At 42.3% G+C, this 22,489-nt stretch overlaps 1 protein-coding gene across 2 annotated transcripts in view; it reads left to right on the top strand.

The window, feature by feature from the left end:
- eif2ak2 (eukaryotic translation initiation factor 2-alpha kinase 2) overlaps positions 1 to 22,489 on the top strand; it is a 192,670-nt gene that overhangs the window by 21,119 nt on the left and 149,062 nt on the right. Inside the window, exons 3-13 of one of the 2 annotated variants that reach the window (XM_046368415.1) lie at positions 4,950 to 5,038; positions 5,165 to 5,343; positions 5,652 to 5,815; positions 5,912 to 6,038; positions 6,143 to 6,216; positions 7,532 to 7,702; positions 7,791 to 7,923; positions 8,299 to 8,363; positions 16,697 to 16,793; positions 17,354 to 17,388; positions 17,483 to 17,525. In XM_046368415.1, the coding sequence (XP_046224371.1) occupies positions 4,950 to 5,038; positions 5,165 to 5,343; positions 5,652 to 5,815; positions 5,912 to 6,038; positions 6,143 to 6,216; positions 7,532 to 7,702; positions 7,791 to 7,923; positions 8,299 to 8,363; positions 16,697 to 16,793; positions 17,354 to 17,388; positions 17,483 to 17,525 (1,177 nt within the window). Of the gene's footprint in view, positions 1 to 4,949; positions 5,039 to 5,150; positions 5,344 to 5,651; positions 5,816 to 5,911; positions 6,039 to 6,142; positions 6,217 to 7,531; positions 7,703 to 7,790; positions 7,924 to 8,298; positions 8,364 to 16,696; positions 16,794 to 17,350; positions 17,389 to 17,482; positions 17,526 to 22,489 lie in introns of those variants that run through there. The other variant, XM_046368413.1, reaches the window with a different exon arrangement.

Raw genomic sequence — 22,489 nt, 5'->3', positions numbered from 1 at the left:
GACTAATAGCATGGACTAATAGTGCTATAATATAATAAATAGGACTAATAGCATGGACTAATAGTGCTATAATATAATAAATAGGACTAATAGCATGGACTAATAGTGCTATAATATAATAAATAGGACTAATAGCATGGACTAATAGTGCTATAATATAATAAATAGGACTAATAGCATGGACTAATAGTGCTATAATATAATAAATAGGACTAATAGCATGGACTAATAGTGCTATAATATAATAAATAGGACTAATAGCATGGACTAATAGTGCTATAATATAATAAATAGGACTAATAGCATGGACTAATAGTGCTATAATATAATAAATAGGACTAATAGCATGGACTAATAGTGCTATAATATAATAAATAGGACTAATAGCATGGACTAATAGAGCTATAATATAATAAATAGGACTAATAGCATGGACTAATAGTGCTATAATATAATAAATAGGACTAATAGCATGGACTAATAGTGCTATAATATAATAAATAGGACTAATAGCATGGACTAATAGTGCTATAATATAATAAATAGGACTAATAGCATGGACTAATAGTGCTATAATATAATAAATAGGACTAATAGCATGGACTAATAGTGCTATAATATAATAAATAGGACTAATAGCATGGACTAATAGTGCTATAATATAATAAATAGGACTAATAGCATGGACTAATAGTGCTATAATATAATAAATAGGACTAATAGCATGGACTAATAGTAGCTATAATATAATAAATAGGACTAATAGCATGGACTAATAGTGCTATAATATAATAAATAGGACTAATAGCATGGACTAATAGTGCTATAATATAATAAATAGGACTAATAGCATGGACTAATAGTGCTATAATATAATAAATAGGACTAATAGCATGGACTAATAGTGCTATAATATAATAAATAGGACTAATAGCATGGACTAATAGTGCTATAATATAATAAATAGGACTAATAGCATGGACTAATAGCTATAATATAATAAATAGGACTAATAGCATGGACTAATAGTGCTATAATATAATAAATAGGACTAATAGCATGGACTAATAGTGCTATAATATAATAAATAGGACTAATAGCATGGACTAATAGTGCTATAATATAATAAATAGGACTAATAGCATGGACTAATAGTGCTATAATATAATAAATAGGACTAATAGCATGGACTAATAGCTCTATAATATAATAAATAGGACTAATAGCATGGACTAATAGTGCTATAATATAATAAATAGGACTAATAGCATGGACTAATAGCTCTATAATATAATAAATAGGACTAATAGCATGGACTAATAGTGCTATAATATAATAAATAGGACTAATAGCATGGACTAATAGTGCTATAATATAATAAATAGGACTAATAGCATGGACTAATAGTGCTATAATATAATAAATAGGACTAATAGCATGGAGTGCTATAATATAATAAATAGGACTAATAGCATGGACTAATAATAATATAATAAATAGGACTAATAGCATGGACTAATAGAGCTATAATATAATAAATAGGACTAATAGCATGGACTAATAGTGCTATAATATAATAAATAGGACTAATAGCATGGACTAATAGTGCTATAATATAATAAATAGGACTAATAGCATGGACTAATAGCTCTATAATATAATAAATAGGACTAATAGCATGGACTAATAGTGCTATAATATAATAAATAGGACTAATAGCATGGACTAATAGTGCTATAATATAATAAATAGGACTAATAGCATGGACTAATAGTGCTATAATATAATAAATAGGACTAATAGCATGGACTAATAGTGCTATAATATAATAAATAGGACTAATAGCATGGACTAATAGTGCTATAATATAATAAATAGGACTAATAGCATGGACTAATAGTGCTATAATATAATAAATAGGACTAATAGCATGGACTAATAGTGCTATAATATAATAAATAGGACTAATAGCATGGACTAATAGAGCTATAATATAATAAATAGGACTAATAGCATGGACTAATAGTGCTATAATATAATAAATAGGACTAATAGCATGGACTAATAGCTAATAGCATATAATATAATAAATAGGACTAATAGCATGGACTAATAGTGCTATAATATAATAAATAGGACTAATAGCATGGACTAATAGTGCTATAATATAATAAATAGGACTAATAGCATGGACTAATAGTGCTATAATATAATAAATAGGACTAATAGCATGGACTAATAGTGCTATAATATAATAAATAGGACTAATAGCATGGACTAATAGTGCTATAATATAATAAATAGGACTAATAGCATGGACTAATAGTGCTATAATATAATAAATAGGACTAATAGCGCTATAATATAATAAATAGGACTAATAGCATGGACTAATAGTGCTATAATATAATAAATAGGACTAATAGCATGGACTAATAGTGCTATAATATAATAAATAGGACTAATAGCATGGAATAATAGTGCTATAATATAATAAATAGGACTAATAGCATGGACTAATAGTGCTATAATATAATAAATAGGACTAATAGCATGGACTAATAGAGCTATAATATAATAAATAGGACTAATAGCATGGACTAATAGTGCTATAATATAATAAATAGGACTAATAGCATGGACTAATAGAGCTATAATATAATAAATAGGACTAATAGCATGGACTAATAGTGCTATAATATAATAAATAGGACTAATAGCATGGACTAATAGAGCTATAATATAATAAATAGGACTAATAGCATGGACTAATGGTGCTATACTATAATAAATAGGACTAATAGCATGGACTAATAGTTCTATAATAGTGTTTAACAATAATGTTTCATGACTACCTCATCTCTGTACCCCAAAACATACAATTATCTGTAAGGTTCCCCAGACAAGGTTCCTCAGACAAGGTTCCTCAGACAAGCAGTGAATTTCAAACACAGATTCAACCACAAAGACCAATAATGTTTTCCAAAGACATTGAATCTCCCTTTGGTCACGGTGAAGTTATTAATTACACTGGTGTATCAATACACCCAGTCACTACAAAGATACAGACGTCCTTCCTAACTCAGTTGCCGGAGAGGAAGGAAACTGCTCAGAGATTTCACCATGAGACCAATGGTGACTGTAAAACAGTTAGAGTTTAATGGCTGTGATAGGAGGAAACTGAGGATGGATCAACAACATTGTAGTTACTCCACAATATTAACCTAAATAACAGAGTTTAATGGCTGTGATATGAGAACACTGAGGATGGATCAACAACATTGTAGTTACTCCACAATATTAACCTAAATGACAGAGTTTAATGGCTGTGATAGGAGGAAACTGAGGATGGATCAACAACATTGTAGTTACTCCACAATATTAACCTAAATGACAGAGTGGAAAGAAGGAAGTTACAGTTTTGACCTAAATCTGCTTGAAAATCTATGACAAGACCTGAAAATGGTTGTCTAGCCATGATCAACAACCAATGTGACAGAGCTTGAAGAATTTTGAAAAGAATAATGGGCAAAGTTTGCTCAATCCAGGTGTGTAACGCACTTAGAGATTTACCGAGACAGACTCGATTAGAGCTGTAATCGCTGCTAAAGATGATTCTAATGTATGTGCCCATTCCAGGACCGGAGAACGGGCAGAGTCTGGGACAAACATCCGGTTAGCCAGATCCCCTATCGGGTTCTGCTGCACCTTACAGACCAGGCTCTCTATACCCCAGACGACTGCAGCCGTTGGACAGGAAGTAGGGAGGATGGTCTCGGGGTCAGATGGAGTAGCAGCATGGCTATACAAATTTGAGAGTGCGTCAGGTTTCACATTCTTGGACGCCGGGCGGTAGGAGAGAGTGAAATTGAAACGGGTGAATAACAGGGCCCAACGAACCTGCCTAGAGTTGAGGCGCTTGGAGGTGCGGAGATATTCCAGGTTCTTATGGTCAGTTCACAATAAGAATGGGTGTTCCGCCCCCTCCAACCAGTGCCTCCACTCCTCCAATGCCATATTGACGACAAGGAGTACTCGATTACCCACATCATAGCAGGGGTACGATGATGGGAGAGAAAAGCACAGGGGTGCAGCTTTTGGTCCTGGGTAGAACGCTGGGCCAGGACGGCCCCCACTCCGAGTCATTCGAGTCGTCGACCTCCACCATGAACTGACTGGACAGTTCCGGATTGATTAAGGTGGGGGCTGTAGTGAATCGTGAAAGGAACCTTGGGAGCGGTGAGTGCTGAGAGGGGAAGCCAGGGTGCTGTAACCTCAGATGAAGCGGCGGTAGGCAAATCCCAGAAAAAGTTGCAGCTGCATTCTGGATGCGGGTTGAGGCCAATCCACCATCGCTCTCACCCTGTCTGGATCCATCTGTATATGTCCAGCAGCGATGACGTATCCTAGGAAGGAGATGGTGGAGCGATGGAATTCACACTTCTCCGCTTTAAAGAAAAGCTGGTTCTCCAGGAGACGCTGAAGGACCTCACAGACGTGGACAGATGGTCCAACTTAGTTACCTTAAGATGGTCCCACTTAGTTACCTTAAGATGGTCCCACCTAGTTACCTTAAGATGGTCCCACCTAGTTACCTTAAGATGGTCCCACCTAGTTACCTGAAGATGGTCCCACCTACTTACCTGAAGGTGGTCTCACCTAGTTACCTTAAGTAGGTCTCACCTAGTTACCTTAAGATGGTTCCACCTAGTTACCTTAAGATGGTCCCACCTAGTTACCTTAAGATGGTCTCACCTAGTTACCTTAAGATGGTCCCACCTAGTTAACTTAAGATGGTCTCACCTACTGTAGTTGTTTTGTGTAAGAGCATCTGCTAAATGACTAAAATGTAGTCTGTACTGTAATCATGAAATAATTCATTCATTTAATTAACTCATTCAGTCATTTATTCATTAATTATTGCCTTAAACATTCCCCTTTTCCCCCAGCTTCACTCTGAGGGTGGTGATTAAAGGCCATGCCTATCCTAACGGGGTTGGGAAGAACAAGAAAGAGGCCAAACAGAATGCTGCTAAACATGCTCTGGCTGGCATGATGGAGACGACAGAGCAGAAGGATAAACATGCTCTGGCTGGCATGATGGAGACGACAGAGCAGAAGGATAAACATGCTCTGGCTGGCATGACAGAGCAGAAGGATAAACATGCTCTGGCTGGCATGATGGAGACGACAGAGCAGAAGGATAAACATGCTCTGGCTGGCATGATGGAGACGACAGAGCAGAAGGATAAACATGCTCTGGCTGGCATGATGGAGACGACAGAGCAGAAGGATAAACATGCTCTGGCTGGCATGATGGAGACGACAGAGCAGAAGGATGCAGTAAGAACAGCCTTTTCTTTTTATTCTACTGATGGTAACAGGCGTTGACCAGGGCCATATGTATCAAGCATCGCAGAGTGCTGATCTAGGATCAGGTCCCTCTGTCTATATCACATTATTAATTGTGATGTAAGAGGCTGAACTGAATCTAACTCAGCACTCCTCCTCTGAAATACAGTCCCAGGGGATATTTTGATTGACACAGACCGTACTATCGTATGGAATGTTTAGTTACAGAATATATTGACTTGTGGGAACATCAAACATACAGTTTGAGACCTGACGGCCTGCGTAATGTTTTTCAACAGTCGGTTTCATGTTCTCCGTCACCGGCTCCGTCTCCAGCCCCTCCTGTCCGAGCAGTTATCTCCCAGCCCAACTACGTGTGCTGGCTGAATGAACACAGCCAGAAGAACAAGCTGTCTCTAAAGGCTTTGGAGGAAACGCGTGTTGGACCCAACAACACCTCACAGTAACACTTCATACAGTACTCTAAAGTTATTCACTTACTATTGCCGTTGCGAAGGGTCTTATCCAAAACTAAAGGTGTGTGTGTGTTCTATGTCAGATGCTGTAGGTATGTGGTAGGTGAGAAAGAATACCCAGAGGGCTTTGGGAACACGAAGAAGGAGGCTAAGGAGGAAGCAGCAATGCAGGTCTATCTGGAGTTATGTGGCCGTAGTCAGACTACAGGGGTAAGGGTTATTAGGCCACATCGTAGACACACTATATCTCATGGAAGGATAATCTAAATGGTATTTAACAATAGTGGGGAAGTTAACAATGTTTTATTTTCAAGAATGCAGATGAAAACTGCAATGGCACCACTGGAAAACACAAGGAGGAATTAAATCCAAAGGTTGTGGTCCTCAGGTAAGACAAAACATTTCTCTATTTTATTGTTCTCTGAATCTCCAGTGCATATATTACCAAGTACTCCTCCGTAGCTGTAGTCGTCTGTACTCCTCCGTAGCTGTAGTCGTCTGTACTCCTCCGTAGCTGTAGTCGTCTGTACTCTGCTGTAGTCGTCTGTACTCTGCTGTAGTCGTCTGTACTCCTCCGTAGCTGTAGTCGTCTGTAATCTGCTGTAGTCGTCTGTACTCCTCCGTAGCTGTAGTCGTCTGTACTCCTCCGTAGCTGTAGTCGTCTGTACTCCTCCGTAGCTGTAGTCGTCTGTACTCCTCCGTAGCTGTAGTCGTCTGTGCTCCTCCGTAGCTGTAGTCGTCTGTGCTCCTCCGTAGCTGTAGTCGTCTGTACTCCTCCGTAGCTGTAGTCGTCTTTACTCCTCCGTAGCTGTAGTCGTCTGTACTCCTCCGTAGCTGTAGTCGTCTGTGCTCCTCCGTAGCTGTAGTCGTCTGTGCTCCTCCGTAGCTGTAGTCGTCTTTACTCCTCCGTAGCTGTAGTCGTCTGTACTCCTCCGTAGCTGTAGTCGTCTGTGCTCCTCCGTAGCTGTAGTCGTCTGTGCTCCTCCGTAGCTGTAGTCGTCTGTGCTCCTCCGTAGCTGTAGTCGTCTGTGCTCCTCCATAGCTGTAGTCATCTGTGCTCCTCCGTAGCTGTAGTCGTCTGTGCTCCTCCGTAGCTGTAGTCGTCTGTGCTCCTCCGTAGCTGTAGTCGTCTGTGCTCCTCCGTAGCTGTAGTCATCTGTGCTCCTCCGTAGCTGTAGTCGTCTGTGCTCTGCTGTAGTCGTCTGTACTCCTCCGTAGCTGTAGTCGTCTGTACTCCTCCGTAGCTGTAGTCGTCTGTGCTCTGCTGTAGTCGTCTGTACTCTGCTGTAGTCGTCTGTACTCCTCCGTAGCTGTAGTCGTCTGTAATCTGCTGTAGTCGTCTGTACTCCTCCGTAGCTGTAGTCGTCTGTACTCCTCCGTAGCTGTAGTCGTCTGTACTCCTCCGTAGCTGTAGTCGTCTGTACTCCTCCGTAGCTGTAGTCGTCTGTACTCCTCCGTAGCTGTAGTTGTCTGTACTCCTCCGTAGCTGTAGTCGTCTGTACTCCTCCGTAGCTGTAGTCGTCTGTACTCCTCCGTAGCTGTAGTCGTCTGTACTCCTCCGTAGCTGTAGTCGTCTGTACTCCTCCGTAGCTGTAGTCGTCTGTACTCCTCCGTAGCTGTAGTCGTCTGTTATTGAAGCATATCTGTCACGTAATTAGCAGCCTAGCATAAACATTGTGTTTTGATTTCTTGATGTCTTCCAGTGAGAAGGTTGAACACATGAACATGAGCCCAGAACAGAATGTTCCAGAACGATACAGCTTCATTACAACAGAGACCAACTTCATAGGTATACTCAACCACTACTGTCAGAAAACCAAACGGTTTCTTGACTTTAAACTGGTGGAGAAGAGCGGACCGTCACACGACCCTCAGTGAGTCTACAGACACTATGAGAAGATCACATCCCAACTGTCATTCAATGTCACTGAAAAAAATATGACCTATTTTGTCCCCACACAGATTCGTTTATAAAGTATTGATTGACCAGAGAGAATACCCAAATGGTTTGGGTAAGACAGCCAAACAGGCCAAACAACAAGCTGCTCAGTTAGCATGGTCTGCTCTTCAAGAACAGTCTGACTGGAACAGCCAGGTAGACGTTTACAGTCATCAGTACACTGGTTATTAACAGCAGGCCCAGATTCAATCCGATCGGCTGTAGATGTGTGTTACAGCGCGCTTACGCCCGATTAAACTGACATACGCAGCGTTACTTTAAATGTGAAACACGGAAACATTGCCTTTTAAAAGGTGCCTAGCTGACAAAGCGCGATCGGATTGAATCCCGGCCTAAGACAAATTTCCCCTCGGGCCCCGGGACATTAACGTTCATCCCTCGGGCCAACAGCCTTTCCTGAAAATAGCCTCTCCTAGTTTCACATGTTTATATTTCTCTACAATGTAAAGTAGACAAGTGTCTGTCTGTCTCTGTTGACTGTGTTCTTTATCTCTATGTTGTGGTTTATAGGTGTCTTGCAGATCAACAGTTTCAGAAGAGGGAGGACTATCCTCTATACCCCCCTCCAGGACAAGGTAAGATGGAGGACTATCCTCTACCCCCCTCCAGTACATGGTGAGATGGAGAACTATCCTCTATACCCCCTCCAGTACATGGTAAGATGGAGGACTATCCTCTAACCCCCTCCAGGACAAGGTAAGATGGAGGACTATCCTCTACCCCCCTCCAGTACATGGTAAGATGGAGGACTATCCTCTATACCCCCTCCAGTACATGGTAAGATGGAGGACTATCCTCTAACCCCTCCAGGACAAGGTAAGATGGAGGACTATCCTCTACCCCCCTCCAGTACATGGTAAGATGGAGGACTATCCTCTATACCCCCCTCCAGTACATGGTAAGAGGGAGGACTATCCTCTCTAACCCCCCTCCAGGACAAGGTAAGATGGAGGACTATCCTCTACCCCCCTCCAGTACATGGTGAGATGGAGGACTATCCTCTACCCCCTCCATTACATGGTGAGATGGAGGACTATCCTCTATACCCCCTCCAGTACATGGTAAGATGGAGGACTATCCTCTAACCCCCTCCAGGACAAGGTAAGATGGAGGACTATCCTCTACCCCCCTCCAGTACATGGTAAGATGGAGGACTATCCTCTATACTCCCCTCCAGTACAAGGTAAGATGGAGGACTATCCTCTAACCCCCTCCAGTACATGGTGAGATGGAGGACTATCCTCTATACCCCCCTCTAGTACATGGTGAGATGGAGGACTATCCTCTACCCCCTCCAGTACATGGTAAGATGGAGGACTATCCTCTATACTCCCCTCCAGTACAAGGTAAGATGGAGGACTATCCTCTAACCCCCTCCAGTACATGGTGAGATGGAGGACTATCCTCTATACCCCCCTCTAGTACATGGTGAGATGGAGGACTATCCTCTACCCCCTCCAGTACATGGTAAGATGGAGGACTATCCTCTATACCCCCTCCAGTACATGGTAAGATGGAGGACTATCCTCTATACCCCCTCCAGTACATGGTAAGATGGAGGACTATCCTCTATACCTCCCTCCAGTACATGGTGAGATGGAGGACTATCCTCTATACCCCCCTCCAGTACATGGTAAGATGGAGGACTATCCTCTATACCCCCTCCAGTACATGGTAAGATGGAGGACTATCCTCTATACCCCCCTCCAGTACATGGTAAGATGGAGGACTATCCTCTATACCCCCTCCAGTACATGGTAAGATGGAGGACTATCCTCTAACCCCCTCCAGTACATGGTGAGATGGAGGACTATCCTCTATACCCCCCTCTAGTACATGGTGAGATGGAGGACTATCCTCTACCCCCTCCAGTACATGGTAAGATGGAGGACTATCCTCTATACCCCCTCCAGTACATGGTAAGATGGAGGACTATCCTCTATACCCCCTCCAGTACATGGTAAGATGGAGGACTATCCTCTACCCCCCCAGTATATGGTAAGATGGAGGACTATCCTCTACCCCTCCAGTACATGGTAAGATGGAGGACTATCCTCTAACCCCTCCAGTACAGTATCCCCCCTCCAGTACATGGTAAGATGGAGGACTATCCTCTCTACCCCCTCCAGTACATGGTAAGATGGAGGACTATCCTCTAACCCCCTCCAGTACATGGTAAGATGGAGGACTATCCTCTAACCCCCTCCAGTACATGGTAAGATGGAGGACTATCCTCTAACCCCCTCCAGTACATGGTAAGATGGAGGACTATGGAGGACCTCTATACCCCCTCCAGTACATGGTAAGATGGAGGACTATCCTCTACCCCCTCCAGTACATGGTAAGATGGAGGACTATCCTCTATACCCCCCTCCAGTACATGGTAAGATGGAGGACTCTCCTACATGGTAAGATGGAGGACTATATCCTTACCCAGTACATGGTAAGATGGAGGACTATCCTCTATACCCCCTCCAGTACATGGTAAGATGGAGGACTATCCTCTATACCCCCTCCAGTACATGGTAAGATGGAGGACTATCCTCTATACCCCCTCCAGTACATGGTAAGATGGAGGACTATCCTCTATACCCCCTCCAGTACATGGTAAGATGGAGGACTATCCTCTATACCCCCTCCAGTACATGGTAAGATGGAGGACTATCCTCTCTACCCCCTCCAGTACATGGTAAGATGGAGGACTATCCTCTATACCCCCTCCAGTACATGGTAAGATGGAGGACTATCCTCTATACCCCCTCCAGTACATGGTAAGATGGAGGACTATCCTCTATACCCCCTCCAGTACATGGTACAGTACATGGTAAGATGGAGGACTATCCTCCCCCTCCAGTACATGGTAAGATGGAGGACTATCCAGTACCTATCCTCTATACCCCCTCCAGTACATGGTAAGATGGAGGACTATCCTCTATACCCCCTCCAGTACATGGTAAGATGGAGGACTATCCTCTAACCCCCTCCAGTACATGGTAAGATGGAGGACTATCCTCTATACCCCCTCCAGTACATGGTAAGATGGAGGACTATCCTCTAACCCCCTCCAGTACATGGTAAGATGGAGGACTATCCTCTAACCCCCTCCAGTACATGGTAAGATGGAGGACTATCCTCTATACCCCCTCCAGTACATGGTAAGATGGAGGACTATCCTCTACCCCCTCCAGTACATGGTAAGATGGAGGACTATCCTCTATACCCCCCTCCAGTACATGGTAAGATGGAGGACTATCCTCATGGTAAGATGGAGGACTATCCCTACCCCCTCCAGTACATGGTAAGATGGAGGACTATCCTCTATACCCCCTCCAGTACATGGTAAGATGGAGGACTATCCTCTAACCCCCTCCAGTACATGGTAAGATGGAGGACTATCCTCTCTACTACCTAACCCCCTCCAGTACATGGTAAGATGGAGGACTACCCCCTCCTCTATACCCCCTCCAGTACATGGTAAGATGGAGGACTATCCTCTACCCCCTCCAGTACATGGTAAGATGGAGGACTATCCTCTATACCCCTCCTCCAGTACATGGTAAGATGGAGGACTATCCTCTATACCCCCTCCAGTACATGGTAAGATGGAGGACTATCCTCTAACCCCCTCCAGTACATGGTAAAATGGAGGACTATCTTCTATACCCCCTCCAGTACATGGTAAGATGGAGGACTATCCTCTATACCCCCTCCAGTACATGGTAAGATGGAGGACTATCCTCTATACCCCCCCAGTCATGGTAAGATGGAGGACATGGTAAGATGGAGGACTATCCTCTATACCCCCTCCAGTACATGGTAAGATGGAGGACTATCCTCTATACCCCCTCCAGTACATGGTAAGATGGAGGACTATCCTCTATACCCCCTCCAGTACATGGTAAGTCTAACCCCCTCCAGTACATGGTGAGATGGAGGACTATCCTCTAACCCCCTCCAGTACATGGTGAGATGGAGGACTATCCTCTATACCCCCCTCCAGTACATGGTAAGATGGAGGACTATCCAATTTGTAAGTCGCTCTGGATAAGAGCGTCTGCTAAATGACTTAAATGTAAATGTAATCCTCTATAACCCCCTCCAGTACATGGTGAGATGGATGTCTATCCTCTAACCCCCTCCAGTACATGGTAAGAGGGAGGACTATCTTCTAACCCCCTCCAGTACATGCTAAGATGGAGGACTATCCTAAATACCCCCTCCAGTACATGGTAAGATGGAGGACTATCCTCTAACCCCTCAAGTACATGGTAAGATGGAGGACTATCCTCTAACCCCCTCCAGTACATGCTAAGATGGAGGACTATCCTAAATACCCCCTCCAGTACATGGTAAGATGGAGGACTATCATCTAACCCCCTCCAGTACATGGTAAGATGGAGGACTATCCTCTCTAGCCCCCTCCAGTACATGGTAAGATGGAGGACTATCCTAAATACCACCTCCAGTACATGGTATGATGGAGGACTATCCTCTATACCCCCCTCCAGTACATGGTGAGATGGAGGACTATCCTCTATACCCCCCTCCAGTACATGGTGAGATGGAGAACTATCCTCTATACCCCCCTCCAGTACATGGTAAGATGGAGGACTATCCTCTCTAACCCCCTCCAGTACATGGTAAGATGGAGGACTATCCTCTATACCCCCCTCCAGTACATGGTAAGATGGAGGACTATCCTCTATACCCCCTCCAGTACATGGTAAGATGGAGGACTATCCTCTAACCCCCCCAGTACATGGTAAGAGGGAGGTAAGATATCCTCTCTAACCCCCTCCAGTACATGGTAAGATGGAGGACTATCCTCTAACCCCTCCAGTACATGGTAAGATGGAGGACTATCCTCTCTAACCCCCTCCAGTACATGGTAAGATGGAGGACTATCCTCTAACCCCCTCCAGTACATGGTAAGATGGAGGACTATCCTAAATACCCCCTCCATGACATGGTAAGATGGAGGACTATCCTAAATACCCCCTCCATGACATGGTAAGATGGAGGACTATCCTCTCTAACCCCCTCCAGTACATGGTAAGATGGAGGACTATCCTCTAACCCCTCCAGTACATGGTAAGATGGAGGACTATCCTAAATACATGGTAAGATGGAGGATCATCCCCCTCCAGTACATGGTAAGATGGGAGGACTATCCCTCTCTAGCCCCTCCATGACATGGTAAGATGGAGGACTATCCTAAATACCCCCTCCATGACATGGTAAGATGGAGGACTATCCTAAATACCCCCTCCATGACATGGTAAGATGGAGGACTATCCTCTAACCCCCCCAGTACATGGTAAGATGGAGGACTATCCTCTATACCCCCCTCCAGTACATGGTAAGATGGAGGACTATCCTCTCCATACATGGTAAGATGGAGGACCCTCCAGTACATGGTAAGAAGATCCAGTACATGGTAAGATGGAGGACTATCCTCTATACCCCCTCCAGTACATGGTAAGATGGAGGACTATCCCTCTAACCCCTAACCCCCCTCCAGTACATGGTAAGATGGAGGACTATCCTAAATATCCTCATGGTAAGATACTATCCTCCCCCTCCAGTACATGGTAAGATGGAGAGTACATGGTAAGATGGAGGACTATCCTCTAACCCCCTCCAGTACATGGTAAGATGGAGGACTATCCTTTAACCCCTCCAGTACATGGTAAGATGGAGGACTATCCTAAATACCCCTCCAGTGACATGGTAAGATGGAGGACTATCCTAAATACCCCTCCATGACATGGTAAGATGGAGGACTATCCTAAATACCCCCTCCATGACATGGTAAGATGGAGGACTATCCTCTAACCCCCTCCAGTACATGGTAAGATGGAGGACTATCCTAAATACCCCCTCCATGACATGGTAAGATGGAGGACTATCCTAAATACCCCCTCCATGACATGGTAAGATGGAGGACTATCCTACATGGTAAGAAATATCCCCCTCCATGACATGGTAAGATGGAGGACTATCCTAAATACCCCCTCCATGACATGGTAAGATGGAGGACTATCCCTCTAACCCCCTCCAGTACATGGTAAGATGGAGGACTATCCTCTCTAACCCCCTCCAGTACATGGTAAGATGGAGGACTATCCTCTCTACCCCCTCCAGTACATGGTAAGATGGAGGACTATCCTCTATAACCCCCTCCAGTACATGGTAAGATGGAGGACTATCCCTATACCCCCTCCAGTACATGGTAAGATGGAGGTCCCCTCCAGTACATGGTAAGATGGAGGACTATCCTAACCCCTCCAGTACATGGTAAGATGGAGGACTATCCTAAATACCCCTCCATGACATGGTAAGATGGAGGACTATCCTACCCCCTCCATGACATGGTAAGATGGAGGACTATATCCTCCTGACATGGTAAGATGGAGGACTATCCCTAACCCCTCCAGTACATGGTAAGATGGAGGACTATCCTATCCATCATGGTAAGATGGAGGATACCCCTCCCCCCCTCCATGACATGGTAAGATGGAGGACATGACATGGTAAGATGGAGGACTATCCTAAATACCCCCTCCATGACATGGTAAGATGGAGGACTATCCTCTCTAACCCCCTCCAGTACATGCTAAGATGGAGGACTATCCTCTCTAACCCCCTCCAGTACATGGTAAGATGGAGGACTATCCTCTCTAACCCCCTCCAGTACATGGTAAGATGGAGGACTATCCTCTAACCCCCTCCAGTACCACATGGTAAGTCAAAATGGATGGTGGAACAAACTCCTCACGACGCCAGGACAGCGGAGTCAATCACCACCTCGGAGACACCTGAAACCCCACTTTAAGGAATAAGATAGGGTAATCCCTCTCACCCCACCCCCTAAGTTTTAGATGCACTATTGTTAAGTGACTGTCCCACTGGATGTCATAAGGTGAATGCACCAATTTGTAAGTCGCTCCTCCTAAATGACTTAAATGTAAATGTAATGGTAAGATGGAGGACTATCCTCTCTAACCCCCTTCCAGTATCTGGTAAGATGGAGGACTATCCTCTATACCCCCCTCCAGTACATGGTAAGATGGAGGACTATCCTCTAACCCCCTCCAGTACATGGTAAGATGGAGGACTATCCTAAATACCCCCTCCATGACAAGGTAAGATGGAGGACTATCCTAAATACCCCCTCCATGACATGGTAAGATGGAGGACTATCCTAAATACCCCCTCCATGACATGGTAAGATGGAGGACTATCCTAAATACCCCCCTCCAGTACATGGTTAGATGGAGGACTATCCTCTCTAACCCCCTCCAGTACATGCTAAGATGGAGGACTATCCTCTCTAACCCCCCTCCAGTACATGGTAAGATGGAGGACTATCCTCTATCCCCCCCAGTACATGGTAAGAGGGAGGACTATCCTCTATTACCCCCTCCAGTACATGGTAAGATGGTGGACTATCCTCTCTGGTCCCCTCCAGTACATGGTGAGATGGAGGACTATCCTCTCTAACCCCCTCCAGTACATGCTAAGATGGAGGACTATCCTCTCTAACCCCCCTCCAGTACATGGTAAGATGGAGGACTATCCTCTATCCCCCCCAGTACATGGTAAGAGGGAGGACTATCCTCTCTAACCCCCTCCAGTACATGGTAAGATGGTGGACTATCCTCTCTAGTCCCCTCCAGTACATGGTGAGATGGAGGACTATCCTCTCTAACCCCCTCCAGTACATGGTAAGACTGAGGTCTATCCTCTAACCCCCTCCAGTACATGGTAAGATGGAGGACTATCCTAAATACCCCCTCCATGACATGGTAAGATGGAGGACTATCCTAAATACCCCCTCCATGACATGGTAAGATGGAGGACTATCCTAAATACCCCCTCCATGACATGGTAAGATGGAGGACTATCCTCTAACCCCCCCAGTACATGGTAAGATGGAGGACTATCCTCTATACCCCCTCTAGTACATGGTAAGATGGAGGACTATCCTCTATACCCCCCTCCAGTACATGGTAAGATGGAGGACTATCCTCTATACCCCGCTCCAGTACATGGTAAGATGGAGGACTATCCTCTATACCCCCCTCCAGTACATGGTTAGATGGAGGACTATCCTCTCTAACCCCCTCCAGTACATGCTAAGATGGAGGACTATCCTCTCTAACCCCCCTCCAGTACATGGTAAGATGGAGGACTATCCTCTCTAACCCCCCTCCAGTACATGGTAAGATGGAGGACTATCCTCTATACCCCCTCCAGTACATGGTAAGATGGAGGACTATCCTCTCTAACCCCCTTCCAGTATCTGGTAAGATGGAGGACTATCCTCTATACCCCCCTCCAGTACATGGTAAGATCGAGGACTATCCTCTAACCCCCTCCAGTACATGGTAAGATGGAGGACTATCCTAAATACCCCCTCCATGACATGGTAAGATGGAGGACTATCCTAAATACCCCCTCCATGACATGGTAAGATGGAGGACTATCCTAAATACCCCCTCCATGACATGGTAAGATGGAGGACTATCCTAAATACCCCCTCCAGTACATGGTAAGATGGAGGACTATCCTAAATACCCCCTCCAGTACATGGTAAGATGGAGGACTATCCTCTATACCCCCTCCAGTACATGGTAAGATGGAGGACTATCCTCTATACCCCCTCCAGTACATGGTGAGATGGAGGACTATCCTCTATACCCCCTCCAGTACATGGTAAGGTATGGAGCAACACTGTCTGGGTGCAGCTCAACTGAAAATAAAACATTATTTGGAATTGAATATCAGTGTGAAAACCATGAAATCCTTAGACTGAAGGTGTGTTTATGTCTATTGTAACAGCAAATCAATCAATTTCCTTTGAAAATGGACAATAAAGTATATATTTTATTTTCAATTCTCCCAGGGAATCCCAGGATGCAACACCATCATCCTTGAGTATTCCAGGAAGTACCAGTGAGTCCATCATATTCGCAGACTCTGTTAACGTCAGCTCCCCCAAGGTACAGATCCTGTTGTTGTTGCTATAGCTTCAGCTCAACGAATCACAGGATGTGAGCGGTGATACTGTCAACATAAACACGTACTGTCTCTTTAAGCATGGTGTAAGACATTGGGTATTCTTGTGATAGCAAATCAATATCTGTTCTATTCTACTCTGTTCTGTTCCATTTTATTCTGTTGTATTCTGTTGTATTCTGTTCTATTCTATTCTATTCTATTCTATTCTATTCTGTTCTATTCTGTTCTATTCTGTTATGTTCTGTTCTATTCTATTCTGTTCTATTCTGTTCTGTTCTATTCTGTTCTGTACTGTTCTGTTCTGTTCTATTCTGTTCTGTTCTATTCTGTTCTATTCTATTCTGTTCTATTCTGTTCTGTTCTATTCTGTTCTGTTCTATTCTACTCTGTTCTATTCTGTTCTATTCTGTTCTATTCTGTTCTGTTCTATTCTGTTCTATTCTGTTCTATTCTGTTCTGTATTGTTCTGTTCTGTTCTGTTCTATTCTATTCTATTCTGTTCTGTTCTATTCTATTCTATTCTGTTCTATTATATAAGCAGGTTGAAAGCCCTGTAAATGTGAAGCCTAAAATAAGGTAAGACCCAATTCAAGACTCTTCTTTCAAGATGAAGTTGTTTTTATTTTATACTCCAATACCTGGACTATCTGACCTCTGACCTCTCCTTTAGACTAGCACCTAACTTCCTGATGTCACCGGTCAAGACCAAACAGGTACTAGTCTCCAAGATACAAAAAAAAAAAAAAAACTTCTGAGAAAAGTATGACGTGATTGGTTGAGTGATTTAATTGATTTGACGTGATTGGTTGAATGATTTAATTGATTTGACGTGATTGGTTGAATGATTTAATTGATTTGACGTGATTGGTTGAATGATTTAATTGATTTGACGTGATTGGTTGAATGATTTAATTGATTTGACGTGATTGGTTGAATGATTTAATTGATTTGACGTGATTGGTTGAATGATTTAATTGATTTGACAGAGATAAAAACCCACTGACCTATTTCCTGTGTGGTCCAAGATGGAAATAATTATCTTGATTATACACTTACTTACTTGTGGTGAAACGTATTGCCACTTTTCTTAAATCATTCCAAATTCTTCTTTAAATAAGTTAAAATAGAAAAATAACTATTGTATTTTTTTGTAAATGTCAGTTTTAAAAACTATATATATGATATGTGATTGGCACCTCTGAGTTACTACACAGCCTTTGGCCAAGATGACTGCAGAAAGACTTATTGTAGGCACCTTTCTACTGGCAGTTTGGCTCCCTCTTCAGCGACAACCTGCTCTAAATCTTCAACGTTTGAGGGGTTTCCTCCGCCAACTGCTGTTTTTAGATCCGGCCATAGGTTCTGGATGTGATTCAGGTCTGGACTCTTCACTGGTCACTCCAGAACCTTTGAACATCTCTTCTGTGTTTTATGACGTGTGTTTGACATGTGTTTGACATGTGTTTGACATGTGTTTGACGTGTGTTTGACATGTGTTTGACATGTGTTTGACGTGTGTTTGACGTGTGTTTGACATGTTTGACATGTGTTTGACGTGTGTTTGACGGGAGTTTGACGTGAGTTTGACGGGAGTTTGACATGTGTTTGACGGGAGTTTGACATGTGTTTGACGGGAGTTTGACATGTGTTTGACGGGAGTTTGACATGTGTTTGACGGGAGTTTGACATGTGTTTGACGGGAGTTTGTCGTGAGTTTGACGGGAGTTTGACATGTGTTTGACGGGAGTTTGACGGGAGTTTGACGGGAGTTTGACATGAGTTTGACGTGAGTGTGACGTGAGTGTGACGGGAGTTTGACATGTGTTTGACGGGAGTTTGACGGGAGTTTGACATGTGTTTGACGGGAGTTTGACATGTGTTTGACATGTGTTTGACGGGAGTTTGACGGGAGTTTGACGGGAGTTTGACATGTGTTTGACATGTGTTTGACGGGAGTTTGACATGTGTTTGACGGGAGTTTGACATGTGTTTGACGGGAGTTTGACATGTGTTTGACGGGAGTTTGACATGTGTTTGACATGTGTTTGACATGTGTTTGACGGGAGTTTGACGTGTGTTTGCGGTAGTTGTCCTGCTGGAAGACCCACAAACTTCAATGGAGACCTCAGTTTTTGGACACCGGGATGAACATTGAACTCCAAAATACCTGATAATCTGCTGAGTTAATGATTCCTTGCACACATTCAAGGCCCCCAGTACCAGAGGTAGCAAAACATTTTCTGCAAGGTAGAAAATCAAATAAAAAGATGTAGAGACCAAACAGTCTTTTCAATTTCAACTTGTTTGACAAGATGTACTTTTCTTAAATATTTAACTATAAGGATGCCAATATATTTGGCTGCAACTGACTATGTGATTACTGTTATGGTAACTGAAACACAACTACAGGTTTGCTCTTCGAGCAGTTTGTTGTAGAGGCTACTCTATAAAGATGCTATATAGCGGATACAACTGGCTCCTTTTGAAGGCCCTCGGATCAAAAGATAATTATTATTGAATTTTGGTGGGAATTCAGTTGGGTTCTCAACTTACTAGAATAGCGGAAGGTGCAATTTCTAAATGTGGTTGTGCATCAGCAGTTGTTCTCATTATGTCAGTCACTGATAGTCAGTCAGCGAACATTTTTTTAAGACAGCTGGCCCGCTAAACTAACTCAGCAATCTAAACTTATTATCATGGTCGAATTACCGTCCGTTGGGCCCCCATTTGATTTTGTTAGTCAATCTCACTCAGGTATCATATTTAAAACTACAAAAAAAAATGTCTACCCTATGGCAAAATGTGTAGAATTGCATCAAACTTGCTTTAAAACCGTAACATTTGCTCTACACTATGGCAAAATGTGTAGAATTGCATCAAACTTGCTTTAAAACCGTAACATTTGCTCTACACTATGGCAAAATGTGTAGAATTGCATCAAACTTGCTTTAAAACTGCAACATTTGCTCTACACTATGGCAAAATGTGTAGAATTGCATCAAACTTGCTTTAAAACTGCAACATTTGCTCTACACTATGGCAAAATGTGTAGAATTGCATCAAACTTGCTTTAAAACTGCAACATTTGCTCTACACTATGGCAAAATGTGTAGAATTGCATCAAACTTGCTTTAAAACTGCAACATTTGCTCTACACTATGGCAAAATGTGTAGAATTGCATCAAACTTGCTTTAAAACTGCAACATTTGCTCTACACTATGGCAAAATGTGTAGAATTGCATCAAACTTGCTTTAAAACTGCAACATTTGCTCTACACTATGGCAAAATGTGTAGAATTGCATCAAACTTGCTTTAAAACTGCAACATTTGCTCTACACTATGGCAAAATGTGTAGAATTGCATCAAACTTGCTTTAAAACTGCAACATTTGCTCTACACTCTATGGCAAAATGTGTAGAATTGCATCAAACTTGCTTTAAAACTGCAACATTTGCTCTACACTCTATGGCAAAATGTGTAGAATTGCATCAAACTTGCTTTAAAACTGCAACAACACTATGGCAAAATGTGTAGAATTGCATCAAACTTGCTTTAAAACTGCAACATTTGCTCTACACTATGGCAAAATGTGTAGAATTGCATCAAACTTGCTTTAAAACTGCAACATTTGCTCTACACTATGGCAAAATGTGTAGAATTGCATCAAACTTGCTTTAAAACTGCAACATTTGCTCTACACTATGGCAAAATGTGTAGAATTGCATCAAACTTGCTTTAAAACTGCAACATTTGCTCTACACTATGGCAAAATGTGTAGAATTGCATCAAACTTGCTTTAAAACTGCAACATTTGCTCTACACTATGGCAAAATGTGTAGAATTGCATCAAACTTGCTTTAAAACTGCAACATTTGCTCTACACTATGGCAAAATGTGTAGAATTGCATCAAACTTGCTTTAAAACTGCAACATTTGCTCTACACTATGGCAAAATGTGTAGAATTGCATCAAACTTGCTTTAAAACTGCAACATTTGCTCTACACTATGGCAAAATGTGTAGAATTGCATCAAACTTGCTTTAAAACTGCAACATTTGCTCTACACTATGGCAAAATGTGTAGAATTGCATCAAACTTGCTTTAAAACTGCAACATTTGCTCTACACTATGGCAAAATGTGTAGAATTGCATCAAACTTGCTTTAAAACTGCAACATTTGCTCTACACTATGGCAAAATGTGTAGAATTGCATCAAACTTGCTTTAAAACTGCAACATTTGCTCTACACTATGGCAAAATGTGTAGAATTGCATCAAACTTGCTTTAAAACTGCAACATTTGCTCTACACTATGGCAAAATGTGTAGAATTGCATCAAACTTGCTTTAAAACTGCAACATTTGCTCTACACTATGGCAAAATGTGTAGAATTGCATCAAACTTGCTTTAAAACTGCAACATTTGCTCTACACTATGGCAAAATGTGTAGAATTGCATCAAACTTGCTTTAAAACTGCAACATTTGCTCTACACTATGGCAAAATGTGTAGAATTGCATCAAACTTGCTTTAAAACTGCAACATTTGCTCTACACTATGGCAAAATGTGTAGAATTGCATCAAACTTGCTTTAAAACTGCAACATTTGCTCTACACTATGGCAAAATGTGTAGAATTGCATCAAACTTGCTTTAAAACTGCAACATTTGCTCTACACTATGGCAAAATGTGTAGAATTGCTTTAAAACTCAAACTTGCAAAATGTGTTTAAAACTGCAACATTTGCTCTACACTATGGCAAAATGTGTAGAATTGCATCAAACTTGCTTTAAAACTGCAACATTTGCTCTACACTATGGCAAAATGTGTAGAATTGCATCAAACTTGCTTTAAAACTGCAACATTTGCTCTACACTATGGCAAAATGTGTAGAATTGCATCAAACTTGCTTTAAAACTGCAACATTTGCTCTACACTATGGCAAAATGTGTAGAATTGCATCAAACTTGCTTTAAAACTGCAACATTTGCTCTACACTATGGCAAAATGTGTAGAATTGCATCAAACTTGCTTTAAAACTGCAACATTTGCTCTACACTATGGCAAAATGTGTAGAATTGCATCAAACTTGCTTTAAAACTGCAACATTTGCTCTACACTATGGCAAAATGTGTAGAATTGCATCAAACTTGCTTTAAAACTGCAACATTTGCTCTACACTCTATGTGGCAAAATGTGTAAAAGAATTGCATCAAACTTGCTTTAAAACTGCAACATTTGCTCTACACTATGGCAAAATGTGTAGAATTGCATCAAACTTGCTTTAAAACTGCAACATTTGCTCTACACTCTATGGCAAAATGTGTAGAATTGCATCAAACTTGCTTTAAAACTGCAACATTTGCTCTACACTATGGCAAAATGTGTAGAATTGCATCAAACTTGCTTTAAAACTGCAACATTTGCTCTACACTATGGCAAAATGTGTAGAATTGCATCAAACTTGCTTTAAAACTGCAACATTTGCTCTACACTCTATGGCAAAATGTGTAGAATTGCATCAAACTTGCTTTAAAACGGCAACATTTGCTCTACTGTAACAGTTCTCTTGTGGTGAAGGACCAAAATGCAGCGCGATGATGATTCATGATATTTTAATGAAGGAAAAAAACTATACATGAAGAAACTACAAAATAATGAAATGTGAAAAACTGAA

This window comes from Oncorhynchus gorbuscha, linkage group LG11 (assembly GCF_021184085.1).
Source record: "Oncorhynchus gorbuscha isolate QuinsamMale2020 ecotype Even-year linkage group LG11, OgorEven_v1.0, whole genome shotgun sequence".
NCBI lineage: Eukaryota > Metazoa > Chordata > Actinopteri > Salmoniformes > Salmonidae > Oncorhynchus > Oncorhynchus gorbuscha.
Note: the sequence above shows the minus strand (reverse complement) of the source record. Positions and strands in the feature narration are given on the sequence as shown.